Source organism: Thalassophryne amazonica, chromosome 17 (genome assembly GCF_902500255.1).
Source record: "Thalassophryne amazonica chromosome 17, fThaAma1.1, whole genome shotgun sequence".
Classification (NCBI taxonomy): Eukaryota; Metazoa; Chordata; class Actinopteri; order Batrachoidiformes; family Batrachoididae; genus Thalassophryne; species Thalassophryne amazonica.
The window spans coordinates 66299080-66313019 of NC_047119.1; the positions used below are offsets into that span (position 1 = coordinate 66299080).

The following is a 13940-nucleotide window of genomic DNA, read 5'->3' on the forward strand; positions in this document are numbered from 1 at the left end:
GCTGAAAACTAATTCATGCATTTATTTCCTCTAGGCTGGACTATTGTAATTCATTATTATCAGGTTGTCCTAAAAGTTCCCTAAAAAGCCTTCAGTTAATTCAAAATGCTGCAGCTAGAGTGCTGACGGGGACTAGAAGGAGAGAGCATATCTCACCCATATTGGCCTCTCTTCATTGGCTTCCTGTTAATTCTAGAATAGAATTTAAAATTCTTCTTCTTACTTATAAGGTTTTGAATAATCAGGTCCCTTCTTATCTTAGGGACCTCGTAGTACCATATCACCCCAATAGAGCGCTTCGCTCTCAGACTGCAGGCTTACTTGTAGTTCCTAGGGTTTGTAAGAGTAGAATGGGAGGCAGAGCCTTCAGCTTTCAGGCTCCTCTCCTGTGGAACCAGCTCCCAATTCAGATCAGGGAGACAGACACCCTCTCTACTTTTAAGATTAGGCTTAAAACTTTCCTTTTTGCTAAAGCTTATAGTTAGGGCTGGATCAGGTGACCCTGAACCATCCCTTAGTTATGCTGCTATAGACGTAGACTGCTGGGGGGTTCCCATGATGCACTGTTTCTTTCTCTTTTTGCTCTGTATGCACCACTCTGCATTTAATCATTAGTGATCGATCTCTGCTCCCCTCCACAGCATGTCTTTTTCCTGGTTCTCTCCCTCAGCCCCAACCAGTCCCAGCAGAAGACTGCCCCTCCCTGAGCCTGGTTCTGCTGGAGGTTTCTTCCTGTTAAAAGGGAGTTTTTCCTTCCCACTGTAGCCAAGTGCTTGCTCACAGGGGGTCGTTTTGACCGTTGGGGTTTTACATCATTATTGTATGGCCTTGCCTTACAATATAAAGCGCCTTGGGGCAACTGTTTGTTGTGATTTGGCGCTATATAAAAAAAAAATTGATTGATTGATTGATTGATGTATGTATGTGTATGTATATGTGTATATTTATGTATGTGTATGTGTATGTATATGTGTATATGTATGTATGTATGTGTATGTATCTATATGTATGTATGTGTATGTATCTATATGTATGTATGTGTATGTATCTATATGTATGTGTATGTATCTATGTGTATGTGTATGTATATGTGTATATGTATGTATGTATGTGTATGTATCTATATGTATGTATCTATATGTATGTATGTGTATGTATATATGTATGTGTATGTATCTATGTGTATGTGTATGTATATGTGTATATGTATGTATGTATGTGTATGTATCTATATGTATGTATGTGTATGTATATATGTATGTATGTATGTGTATGTATGTATGTATATGTATGTATGTGTATGTATGTGTATGTATATGTGTATATGTATGTATATATGTATGTGTATGTAAATATGTATATGTATGTGTATGTATATATGTATGTGTAAGTATATGTATGTGTATCTATATGTATGTATATGTATCTATATGTATGTATATGTATCTATATGCATGTATGTGTATGTATCTATGTATATGTATCTGTATGTATCTATGTATATGTATCTGTATGTATATATGTATATGTATCTATATGTATATATGTATGTATGTGTATGTGTGTTTTCCACTACACAATGTGCACAAGACAACATGCAGCTGTCGATTTCTTTGTGGTTCTGGGAGCAATGAAAGAATGATTTCATCAGCCTAGTTCTGAGAGCAAATGTGTCATTGGCTATGAAATTATTATTTTATATAGCGTGGCGTCAAGTGGGACAAAGCAGGATGCATTGACACGACAAATTGTGCAGCAGTGCGGGGATTAAATTTGTGTAATTATCAAGGTGCCTGAAGCTTTGAAATTATTCCAGGTCTCACATGTGTTCTGAACCGTGGGAGCAGTTTGGACCAAGGATCAACTGTAATCCGCTACACCAGTACTACAACCCCTGGCAAAAATTATGGAATCACCGGCCTCGGAGGATGTTCATTCAGTTGTTTAATTTTGTAGAAAAAAAGCAGATCACAGACATGACACAAAACTAAAGTCATTTCAAATGGCAACTTTCTGGCTTTAAGAAACACTATAAGAAATCAAGAAAAAAAGATTGTGGCAGTCAGTAACGGTTACTTTTTTAGACCAAGCAGAGGAAAAAAATATGGAATCACTCAATTCTAAGGAATAAATTATGGAATCACCCTGTAAATTTTCATCCCCAAAACTAACACCTGCATCATATCAGATCTGCTCGTTAGTCTGCATCTAAAAAGGAGTGAACACACCTTGGAGAGCTGTTGCACCAAGTGGACTGACATGAATCATGGCTCCAACACGAGAGATGTCAATTGAAACAAAGGAGAGGATTATCAAACTCTTAAAAGAGAGTAAATCATCACGCAATGTTGCAAAAGATGTTGGTTGTTCACAGTCAGCTGTGTCTAAACTCTGGACCAAATACAAACAACATGGGAAGGTTGTTAAAGGCAAACATATTGGTAGACCAAGGAAGACATCAAAGCATCAAGACAGAAAACTTAAAGCAATATGTCTCAAAAATCGAAAAATGTACAACAAAACAAATGAGGAACGAATGGGAGGAAACTGGAGTCAACGTCTGTGACCGAACTGTAAGAAACCGCTTAAAGGAAATGGGATTTACATACAGAAAAGCTAAACGAAAGGCATCATTAACACCTAAACAGAAAAAAACAAGGTTACAATGGGCTAAGGAAAAGCAATTGTGGACTGTGGATGACTGGATGAAAGTCATATTCAGTGATGAATCTCGAATCTGCATTGGGCAAGGTGATGATGCTGGAACTTTTGTTTGGTGCCGTTCCAATGAGATTTATAAAGATGACTGCCTGAAGAGAACATGTAAATTTCCACAGTCATTGACGATATGGGGCTGCATGTCAGGTAAAGGCACTGGGGAGATGGCTGTCATTACATCATCAATAAATGCACAAGTTTATGTTGATATTTTGGACAATTGAAAGGATGTTTGGGGATGATGAAATCATTTTTCAAGATGATAATGCATCTTGCCATAGAGCAAAAACTGCAAAAACATTCCTTGCAAAAAGACACATAGGGTCAGTGTCATGGCATAGGGTCAATGTCAATGAGCAGATCTGATTTAATGCAGGTGTTAATTTGGGGGATGAAAATTTACAGGGTGATTCCATAATTTTTTCCTCAGAATTGAGTGATTCCATATTTTTTTCCTCTGCTTGGTCTAAAAAAGTAACCGTTACTGACTGCCACAATCTTTTTTTCTTGATTTCTTATAGTGTTTCTTAAAGCCAGAAAGTTGCCATTTGAAATTACTTCAGTTTTGTGTCATGTCTGTGATCTGCTTTTTTTCTACAAAATTAAACAACTGAATGAACATCCTCTGAGGCCGGTGATTCCATAATTTTTGCCAGGGGTTGTATACTAGAAAGCAGTCTGCGGTAATCTTACATGTGTTTGAATGCAATTTTTGGGGGGGTGATGGGGGCTGGATGGCTGTAAACTCATGGCCGAGCAGTCTTCAGTAGTTGCCTTTCCTCTGTCTCCTTGACCCAGTGGCCAGTGTTTTTCCTCAAAACATTATTGTAAAGCATTGGATTTTTGGTATCCAGAGATGAACAGATAGGGGCGATTACATAACCTTCACCATTCTTTCAGTTCATTGTATGATTAATATTGCATTGCAGTTGGAATTTTTATGTTTGTAAACCCATGTTTGCATCTCCAATTTGAAGGCTGTCTTGTCTACCTGCAGGAGTTGTCTGAGGAAATTGAGGAATACACCCAGCGATTCAACACAGAAGACCAACTGGAATGGAACCTCGTTCTACAGGAAGTGGCAGCTTTTGTCGAGGTACCTAAAATGCAGAATGTAAAATAGCTAATTGAGTATATGAACTGTGGCTCATGTGTTTATTTTTTCCACTTTCAATTGTGTTAAACAGGCAGATCCAGTGGTGGTGCTGAATGAAAACAATTCTGTTGTTGTGACCAGTAGTCGGCTGCAGGAGGGAAGTGTACCTCCACTGGAACAAGGCATGGTGGTTGGACAGCTTGTCCTTGCAGATGCACTAATCATCGGCAACTGTAACAACCAGGTTTTTAATCCATTCAGCCTATTTTATAATTTGTAAGTTGCATTGGTACCGTAAACTTAGGTAGAGTAACACAGTTAACAACATGGGTGTAATGGAATGAGATATTTGTGTGACGTTCACCCTAAAATAGCCAACATTAACTACTGTGCACTTCTTCAGTATAGAGCTTGTCGGTATATCTGTTTTTGCTAGCTTATAGTCATATAGTAACAACAGCTGTGTAACATCAGCATTCATGGCTTAGTCTTTGAGCAGCAAAAACAGACAGAGCATCTCCAATTTGTCAACTAATGTGTGAGAAAATGATTGAATTTTTGAAAACAGTGTTCCTGAAAGAAAGATAAGAAGGGATTTACATATTTCTCCTGCTACAGTGCATAATGTCATTAAATAATTAAAGGAATCTTGAGGAATTTCATTGTGTAACAGGCATCAAAGACATGCTTATTTAGGGTCTGCTCCTTTCTCTGCCCCTGACCAAGACAGCGTCTACATCTGGAGTTGGTTCCCAGGCGCCAGACTGCTCCTAGTGGTTGGATTGTGTCTAACTGTAATTAGGATGAGTTAAATGCAGAGGACAAATTTCGTTGTATGCATGTGCAATGACAATAAAAGATTCGATTCTATGCGTGCAAGCCTAAGCTACAGTGATTTTCAGTCCCTCATATGACCCTGCATTAAGAATAACCATTCATCAATAGCTAATATAACCACATGGAGTAGGGATCACTTTGGGAAACATTTGCAGTACAATCTGAAATGCATTTGCAAATTCCACTTAAACTTTTAAAGTGCAAAAAAGAAGCCATATGTTAAACTTGTCCAGAAGGTAAGGAGGAACATTTTGTCTGACCTGGCAAAGGCCTTGAGATTCCTCAGGAGAAGCCTAAAGATGTTGTCCTGGACAGGGATGTTTGGTCATTTTACTTGGCCTGTTGTGACTAACCCAGCCTTGAAGCATTGTGGACAATAGCGATGCACCGATCCACAATTTTTCACTTCTGATCCGATACCTGAATTTGGTCATCTACTGATACCGATACTTTTCCAGCTCTATTTGCTTTAATATTATTATTATCATTATTGTTGATTTTATATGAGGATTTTCCTAAAAAGGAGACCTGAAAGTTGAGCTACAATTTGCCAGAAGGTGTATGAAAACCTAGATTTGATGTTTTGGTGAAAGAATTAATTAGTTTTATTTTTGTATAGACTTTTATAGCCTTATTTTTATAGACTTAGAGAAAAGACAGCTCGCTCGCTCTCTCTCTCTGTCTCTCTCTGTCTGTCTGTCTGTCTGTCTGTCTGTCTGTCTGTCTGTGTGTGTGTGTGTGTGTGTGTGTGTGTGTGTGTGTGTGTGTGTGTGTGTGTGTGTGTGTGTGTGTGTGTGTGTGTGTGTGTGTGTGTGTGAGAGAGACTACATTTACATGCCGTTAATATTCGGGTTAAGGTCAATATTCCGGTTTCTGAATCATTAGGAATAACCCGTTTACATGCTTAAGCAGACAGAGTTACACCTGTATACACGGTCATTGGTTTCATTTGGAATATCCCCATCTAAACAGAGACGCACGTCTTCTACCAGTGCTTGATTTGGTCTGGCGTTCGTGCAAATCCTGCTTTGTGTAAAACCCCTCAGTACACACTTGATACACTTTTCTCAAACAGGCATTAACATTTTCTCACTTTTCTCTCCTGTGTAAACACTCTCTTTTATCTTCTGGCCGAGAAGATTATAAACAGACACACGGAGAACACAATGCACTTGCTGTCCCTCCGCTCACTGCCTCCGGGGGTACGGATGCGGGACCCGCAAAGAATCCAAGTCATGGCCACGCAGCTCTGCGGCTGCGGTATACCGAGACCCTGCGGTGCTGTGGATTTTTTCCGCAAGAAATCGATCCTTGCGGGCTGCCTCCCCATCAAAACAGCAAGCATAGTCTCTGGACTTGTTGCCACAGTTGGCGCAGCTCCACACAGCAGAGAGGGGGGCGGCATTTACCGAGCCTGCAGATTCAGTAAGTGCGTCGGAGGCAGATCAATCGCGGTGATGCTGACCGGTGCCGCGACCGGCCTGCCTGATAAGGACGCAGAACACAATGCGCTGTTTATCTCTGCTTCTGTGGTGTCCAGTGGGTTGCGCGTGCCACATACAAGCAGTTGCCGTACTCAAAAGACCAAGATTCCTTGCGGATAGGACATGCGCAGAACACAAAATAATGTTCCTTTGTATGGGGATATCCCGATGCCCGTTTGTATGACCTGATATTCGGGTTAGAAAAGGAGAAACCCAGGGGTCATATTCGTTTTTTTAAAAACCGGAATATGAGCATATTTGGGTTTTTACGGGTGTTTACCTGTGGGCAACCGGGTTATTGCTAATATTCCGGTTATGAAAGGGTTATTGGCTGCATGTAAACATAGTCAATGTCTCTCCCCCTCTCTCTCTTTGTCTGTCTCTCCCCCTCTTTCTCTCTCTCGCTCACTTTCTCTCTTCCTCCGTCCATCTCTCTCTTTTTCTCTCTCACTGTTTGCGTGCTGCGGAAACTTTGAACTTTTGGGAAACACGAAGCCTTTCAACTGTCAAATAAATGTATCATCATCAAAGCTCTCATGCAGGATTTTAATGGAGACTTTTTCCCTTTCAGCGGACAGAATCTTTGTTCGGCTGTCCTCCTCGGCTGCATGTTGAGCTAGCATTTTACACCCTCGTGACAGTGAAGCGGCTAACTTTTTAGCACACATTTTCAGCAACAATTTAATTCATTTTTCAGAAAATCTCTGCTCGACGAACAGACAGTTTGAACCCAAGATCCGGGCAGAAATTTGCCGCTATCTGCAGCTAGAACACTGCGGAAGAGACCTCTCTCAAACAGCCTGGCTTCAGAAAACCTCCCCCTCTCTTCCTCCCGGACGAGAGTAAACAAGCAGAGAACAAACAGCAGTTGAGAAGATTCACATTGGCTCTTCTCCGGGATCGGAAAATGTCGCGGGTTGCATCGGTATTTTCTGATAAGTGAATTACGTCTGTATCGGAACCTGATACCGATCCGGGATCGGATCGGCCCCACCTCTAGTGGAAAATAGATGGATTTCCCTCAAACAGTCTTTCTAGTGAAATTCCAGGCAGCAGTTTGTCAATTTGCAATTGGCTGGTCCCCGCGTCCTAAACTAGGGTGGAAAAGGAGGCTGGTAAGCAGCAGCGAGTGCTAGTTAATCTATTTCATTGGCTGAGAGCTCTGTGCACTGAGTGCTTGTGATTGGTTTACACAGATGCAAGCTATCTATAGCACTGGCTGGTTCACTCCTCTTCTGTGCTCAATTTTATGCATTATGTTTAATTTTTGATATATAAAATTCTATTCACAAATAGCTTTTAGCCCAAAAACAAAAAAAGAAACAAATCCCCATTTCCTGTATGTGACGTCACTCGAAACTGGGCAGATTCCTGCCCATTTTTGGCAGTGTGTGCTCGCCTCTTTCTTTTTCTTTTTTTTCCTTGTGGAGGAGGCGGGAACCAGCCAGAACTACAACAGCAATGCTATGAGGACAAGTCCACAAATCTGCTAAAAGTAATCCAGTTTTTTTTTAAATGACTTCAAGTTTGTTTGTTTTTTTTGTTTAATTTTAATTTTATTGATTTATTTTCAGGTGAAGTTTAGTGAGTTAGCCATCGATATGTTTCGCATGCTTCAAACTTTGGAGAGGGAACCTGTGAATCTCGCCACACAGACCTCAAAACAAGGAACACTGGTGAGTGTGATTTTCAAGCCACTACTCGTGTAATAATCGCTTGTAATAATATGGTCTACTGGGTGCTTGGATAACAGCGGTATGTTTGTTTCATTACATGGTTCAGTCTCAGAGCAAGGGACCCTTAGTATTTGAAAAGTGACCTTTGATTGTTTGTTGCAGCCTTGTCGAAACAACTATGACATTACAACTGTGGTTAAAAATTATTACAACTTATTTGACTGCAAAATTCTTCACACAAAATTACTGAACAACATTTGAGGTGATAGGTTTTTATACACACACATATTGTCTCATCCAAAAGTTATACAGCTTCGTGTTGGAGTGGTACAGAGAAGGATTTTCTTCAAAACAGGTGAAAGTTCTGCTGCATTTTGCAAGGAAGGCACATGAGAGACTTCAGACTTTGTTCGATCTTTTTTCTTGCTGCTTTAGCCGCAGTCACACTAATGATGGACACAGCAAAATGATTAGTTACGTTTTTAAATATTTTGTCCATTGGCAAATATGTCAGCCTCCCGTGGAGTTGGGGAGCTAATGGACAGATGTCATGCTTCCATGGAGTTCTGCACTGAGCAGAAATATTTTTCCAGTTTCCAGACAATTATGCTGCATTTGAGCAGAGTTTGGTGCTCTGGAAGCATGAAGTTATGTTTCCTTACTCAAACAGCTCAGAAAGAGAGAGAGAGAGAGAGATCTATTTCTTCCAGACATGGAGCTGCACTTACTTTTGACCTGTCAGAACGCCAGAATGAACTGTTGGACAACAGCAGGAAAAATGACAGAGGACAGAATGGCAAAAAAAAAAAAACCTCACAAAACAACTCACAAGCAGCCCCAAAGTTCTCCACACGATATCTGCCTTAAGTTTTGAACACGCCAAAACTTTCAGGTGGACCTGGCTTACATCAGCTAACAAGGTGTGCATTTTGTGGATGGAGAAAATTACTTTTGTCAGACAAAAACAAATACAAACGTTTAGAATCAATTCCTGATATCTTTCCTTAATGTGACTGAAGTATAAAGTCCTTCTCTGCTCCACTCAGCTGTGAAGGTGTGACTGATGCTGCAGCAAGCAAAAGTGGCATCACCTCAAGTTTCTCCAGTCACACACACAGAAGCCTATGCTTCCTTCAGAGATGTGATGGCTGAGTTGATGGCTTCCCTATTCTCCTTTTTGCACAGTCAGTCCAGTTTGGAGATTTGCCTACTCCAGACAGATTCACCATACAGGATCATAATGTTTGTATTTGTTAATGATTTATGTAAATGAAGTCAAAGATATATTCTGTGACTTGCAGATATTCTAGTATCCAACACTTGACTTGTCTAACCTGGCTACAAAAGTGATTGTATGAACAGTAGCGCTTAGGGTGTGTGGCATCAGTTCTGACCTATGTTACGAGAGACAATTGAGAAGTTTTGAGCCCGACCCAGAAAAAGTAGAGCGTGGTTCACCTTGTTTTGCATTCTGAGAAACCAACATTTCTCAACATTGCACCCAGTGAGTCAAAACGTCACACATTCTCAAGAAATGTTGGTATCTCAGAATGCAAAAGATGGAGAATCACGCTCTACTTTTTCTGGGTCAGGCTCAAAACGTTTCAATTGCTTTTCGTACATCAGACATTGGCTCATTGGTAGATAACTAATTTTTTCAGCCTAGTTCACAGAAATCAGTTGAACATACACTGTAGTTCTGTCTGTTGTGTTGTTGAAATGTATTTTAGGATAGTTTAAATGAGAAACATGTTTATTGTCTGTTGTCTTAATGGAATTCACGACTAAATTCTGTTCTGTTTCCCATTGCCAATTTCTTACATCTGACTTTTCAGATATTATATCCAGAAACAATCATAATCCCAAAACTCTGTTTAAAGTAATTAATTCTGTGATTTGCAGTCCTTCTCATTCCTTTCCTGAGACCAGTGATGAGCAATCTGAAAGTTTCTGCAATTATTTTGTTGTAAAGGTTGAGAATACTGGGTCTCAAATCCAACTTATCACTTATCCATTCTGTTCCAACCCATTACAGCCCTTGAAAAGACAGTCTTCCTCATGAATCCTTCTTAGTGTGCTATCGATATCATCCTGCCAAAGTTCCTCAGTAATGAGCATTTTCCTGTCATTCCCAGAATTAATTTATTTATGTATTTATTTATTTGGTGAATCAATGTATTTTCCCAGAAATGAGAAACAGAGTGTTCTCTGTTTGAAAATTATTCTGTTGGAAATGTGGACAGTTTTATTTTGGCTAAATGTCTCCTTGCCGTTTTCAGTATGGGCACGGCTGTCTTACTATAGGGGAGGTGATGGTCTAGTGCAGGGGTCTTCAACTCCAGTCTTCTTGGGCTGGTGTCTTGCACCTTTTAGATGTGTCGCTGGTCCACCACACCTGAATCAAATGCCCGAATTACCTCCTCAGTATGCAGTCAAGTTCTCCCGGCATCCACCATTTGATGTATCTGCACTTGCGCAGCTTAGGGCCCCTTCACACATAACACGATTCGAATGGCACTTATGGAAAATCGGAGCCACCTCGAGCACCTCATACAGCAGTCGCCATATCCATTTGGGCACATCACATGCACTGTATTTGCATGCCACCCGCAACGAAAACCCGTTTGAATGGTGGGCAAGATGAGATTGCACTGCAATCTGATCGTGTTTGCAGCATTTGCACGGCAGGTCGGACATATCATGTCGAACTGTGGTCGAATGGCGAGATCAAGGCAGCCGAATGTCGGCGAGTGCCAGATCAAATCAAATCAGTTTTATTTATATAGCGCCAAATCACAAACAGTTGCCCCAAGGCGCTTTATATTGTAAGGCAAAGCCATACAATAATTACGGAAAAACCCCAACGGTCAAAACAACCCCCTGTGAGCAAGCACTTGGCGACAGTGGGAAGGAAAAACTCCATTTTAACAGGAAGAACCCTCCAGCAGAACCAGGCTCAGGGAGGGGCAGTCTTCTGCTGGGACTGGTTGGGGCTGAGGGAGAGAACCAGGAAAAAGATATGCTGTGGAGGGGAGCAGAGATCAATCACTAATGATTAAATGCAGAGTGGTGCATACAGAGCAAAAAGAGAAAGAAACACTCAGTGCATCATGGGAACCCCCCAGCAGTCTAAGTCTATAGCAGCATAACTAAGGGATGGTTCAGGATCACCTGATCCTGCCCTAACTATAAGCTTTAGCAAAAAGGAAAGTTTTAAGCCTAATCTTAAAAATAGAGAGGGTCTGTCTCCCTGATCCGAATTGGGAGCTGGTTCCACAGGAGAGGAGCCTGAAAGCTGAAGGCTCTGCCTCCCATTCTACTCTTACAAACCCTAGGAACTACAAGTAAGCCTGCAGTCTGAGAGCGAAGTGCTCTATTGGGGTGATATGGTACTATGAGGTCCCTAAGATAAGATAGGACCTGATTATTCAAAACCTTATAAGTAAGAAGAAGAATTTTAAATTCTATTCTAGAATTAACAGGAAGCCAATGAAGAGAGGCCAATATGGGTGAGATATGCTCTCTCCTTCTCCAGATGAATGACCATTCCTCCCACTCTTGCCCAGAGTTGGCTAGAGTCCAGGTGCCACCCACGAACATCCGACACTACTTGCAAGGCACTTAGAAAATGTGGGGCCATTTGCGCTGCCAGCACGAAAGTAGAGAGCAGATGACCACTTTCGAGCAGGCTGTGCAAATGGCTCCACATCTTCTGAGTGCCCCACGCGTGTGTTACCGAGCAACACAATTAGCGTGTGAGTGTGCTCCCCCCCCTCAACACAGATGGCGTGTGAGTGGGTCGTCCCCCCACCACAACACAAGCCTGTAGTCAAGGTGCAGCTGAGGTTGCGGATGGTGGCTGCAGTGCAGTGTGATTGCGGTCAGCAAAGCGCACACAGCTGGATGGGTGTCATGTCCGTGATGGCACAGCTGACAGCTGTGGAACACCATGACATATTGCAAACCCACACCACCAGTAGTAGGCCTCCGTCGGTCTGGGCTGACCAAGGAAATACACCCTAGTTGTCGTTGTGTCTGCAGTGATGTTTGTGGCTGTGTAGTCCGATGCGGGAGTGACAGTCTCTGCCGCTGCGGTCGCATCTATAGATGGTCTCTGGCCTGATGGCGCTCTTTCTTTCCTTTCTGCGTGCCCTCTTGCTTGCAGCTGACGCCATGAGCTTCTCTTCCCCTGCTTTGAGTTGTTGCTTCAGGGTGCTGCTCCACCTTGTGCGATCACCTGCCAGATCTTCCCAGGCTTCCATGTTAATGTCCAGTGCCTGCATGTCTGTCTTACAGACATCTTTGAAGCGAAGCTGTGGGCGTCCGCGGCTTCTCTTCCCAGTCTTCAGCTCACCATATAGGATTTCTTTGGGGATACATCCATCCTCCATGCGGTGGACATGACCCAACCATCGTAGTCTGCGCTGAGCAAGGTGAACATACTTTGGAGGCCTGCACGGGTGAGTACTTCAGCACTGGTCACTCGGTCCTTCCAGGATATCCCGAGGATACGGCGGATGCTGCACAGATGAAAGGTGTTCAGCCATTTCTCCTGGCGAGCATATGTTGTCCATGTTTCACTACCGTACAGCAACGTGCTGACTATGCATGCATTGTAGACTGCCATTTTTGTGGCCACATACAGTTTCGAGTTTGACCACACTCGAGTTGGGAGACTTGCCATTGTTCTTGCTGCCTTACCGATCCTCTTGTTGATCTGAGTCGAGAGAGGTTGTCGGTGATGGTGGAGCCAAGGTAAATGAATTCCTTGATTGTGTCAAGTTCATAGTTGTCGATGGTGGTGGCTGGCAGTGTTGCTGTATCCTGACCCAGGATGTTGTTTTTTTCAGGTTGATAGTCAGCCCAAAGTCCTTGCATGCCTGGGAAAACCAGTCCATCAGTGACTGCAGATCTTGCTGTGTGTGACTAGCAACAGCTGCATCGAATGCAAAGAGCATGTCTCTAATGAGAGCTTCATGGACCTTTGTCTTGGCTCTGAGGCGGGCAAGATTGAAAAGCCTGCTATCTGATCTGGTCCGCAGGTATACTCCTTAGGCATGCTCCGCTGTACTCCTTAGGCATGCTTTAGATAGATAGATAGATAGATAGATACTTTATTGATCCCAGAGGGATCACTTCTGTCACTTCTGTAGCAGTGCCAAAAGCATGCCGAAGGAATACAGCGAAGAATATGCCAAACAGGGTTGGAGCGAGGATGCACCCCTGTTTCACTCCGTTGCGTATGCTGAAGGGCTCTGAGACGCTGCCGTCGAACTGCACTGTCCCCTTCATGTTGGTGTGGAAGGATTTTATCATGCTCTGCAGTTTCGGAGGGCAGCCAATCAACTGGAGAACCTTGAATAGGCAATTTCTGCTGACTAAGTCGAATGCCTTGGTGAGGTCGATGAATACGACATACAAGAGCATCTGTTACTCTCTGCACTTCTCCTGGAGCTGGCGAAGGGAGAAGACCATGTCAGTGGTTGACTTCTCAGCACGGAAGCCACACTGCGATTCCAGGTGGACCTGTTCTGCCAGCTTCTGTAGGCCCGTCAGTATGACTCTAGCAAAAACTTTGCCAACAGTACTTAGTAGAGAAATGCCTTTATAGTTGTTGCAGTCACTTCTCTCTCCTTTATTTTTGTAGAGGGTGATAATCTTGGTGTCCCTCATGTCCTGTGGTACAGCACCTTCCTCCCAACACTGACACAGGACTTCATGCAGCGGAAGCAGGAGAGTTGTCTTGCAGTGCTTGATTGGGTCTGGGGGTATCCCATCACTGCTCGGCGCTTTGGCTGCGGCCAAGCTGTCAATGGCCTTGCTGAGTTCTTCAGTTGTTGGCAAAGTCTCTAGGTCTTCCATGATAGGCAGGCATTCGACTGCATCAAGGGCTGTGGGAGACACGGTGTTTTGACGGGAGTAGAGCTCGAAGTGCTCTACCTACCTCTCCATCTGTTTCCCTTTGTCTGGAATGACTTCTCCACTGCAGGATTTGAGGGGGGCATTCTTGCTCTGCATTGGACCAAAAGCCTTCTTGATGTCGTCGTACATTCCACGGATGTTACCTGTAACAGCAGCTGTCTGGATGACATATCGCAAACCCACACCACCACAACAGAGATGAAAATA

General features: G+C 42.7%; 1 protein-coding gene across 2 annotated transcripts in view; it reads left to right on the forward strand.

Moving 5' to 3' along the window:
- The window catches only part of scai (suppressor of cancer cell invasion), a 136695-nt gene that overhangs the window by 91470 nt on the left and 31285 nt on the right, over positions 1-13940 (forward strand). For both annotated transcript variants that reach the window (XR_004566083.1, XM_034192575.1), the window contains exons 7-9: positions 3716-3814; positions 3906-4058; positions 7710-7811. Coding sequence is in view for 1 of the 2 variants with exons in the window: in XM_034192575.1 (XP_034048466.1) it covers positions 3716-3814; positions 3906-4058; positions 7710-7811 (354 nt within the window). In the remaining variant the exon portion in view is untranslated. The remainder of the gene's footprint in view (positions 1-3715; positions 3815-3905; positions 4059-7709; positions 7812-13940) is intronic.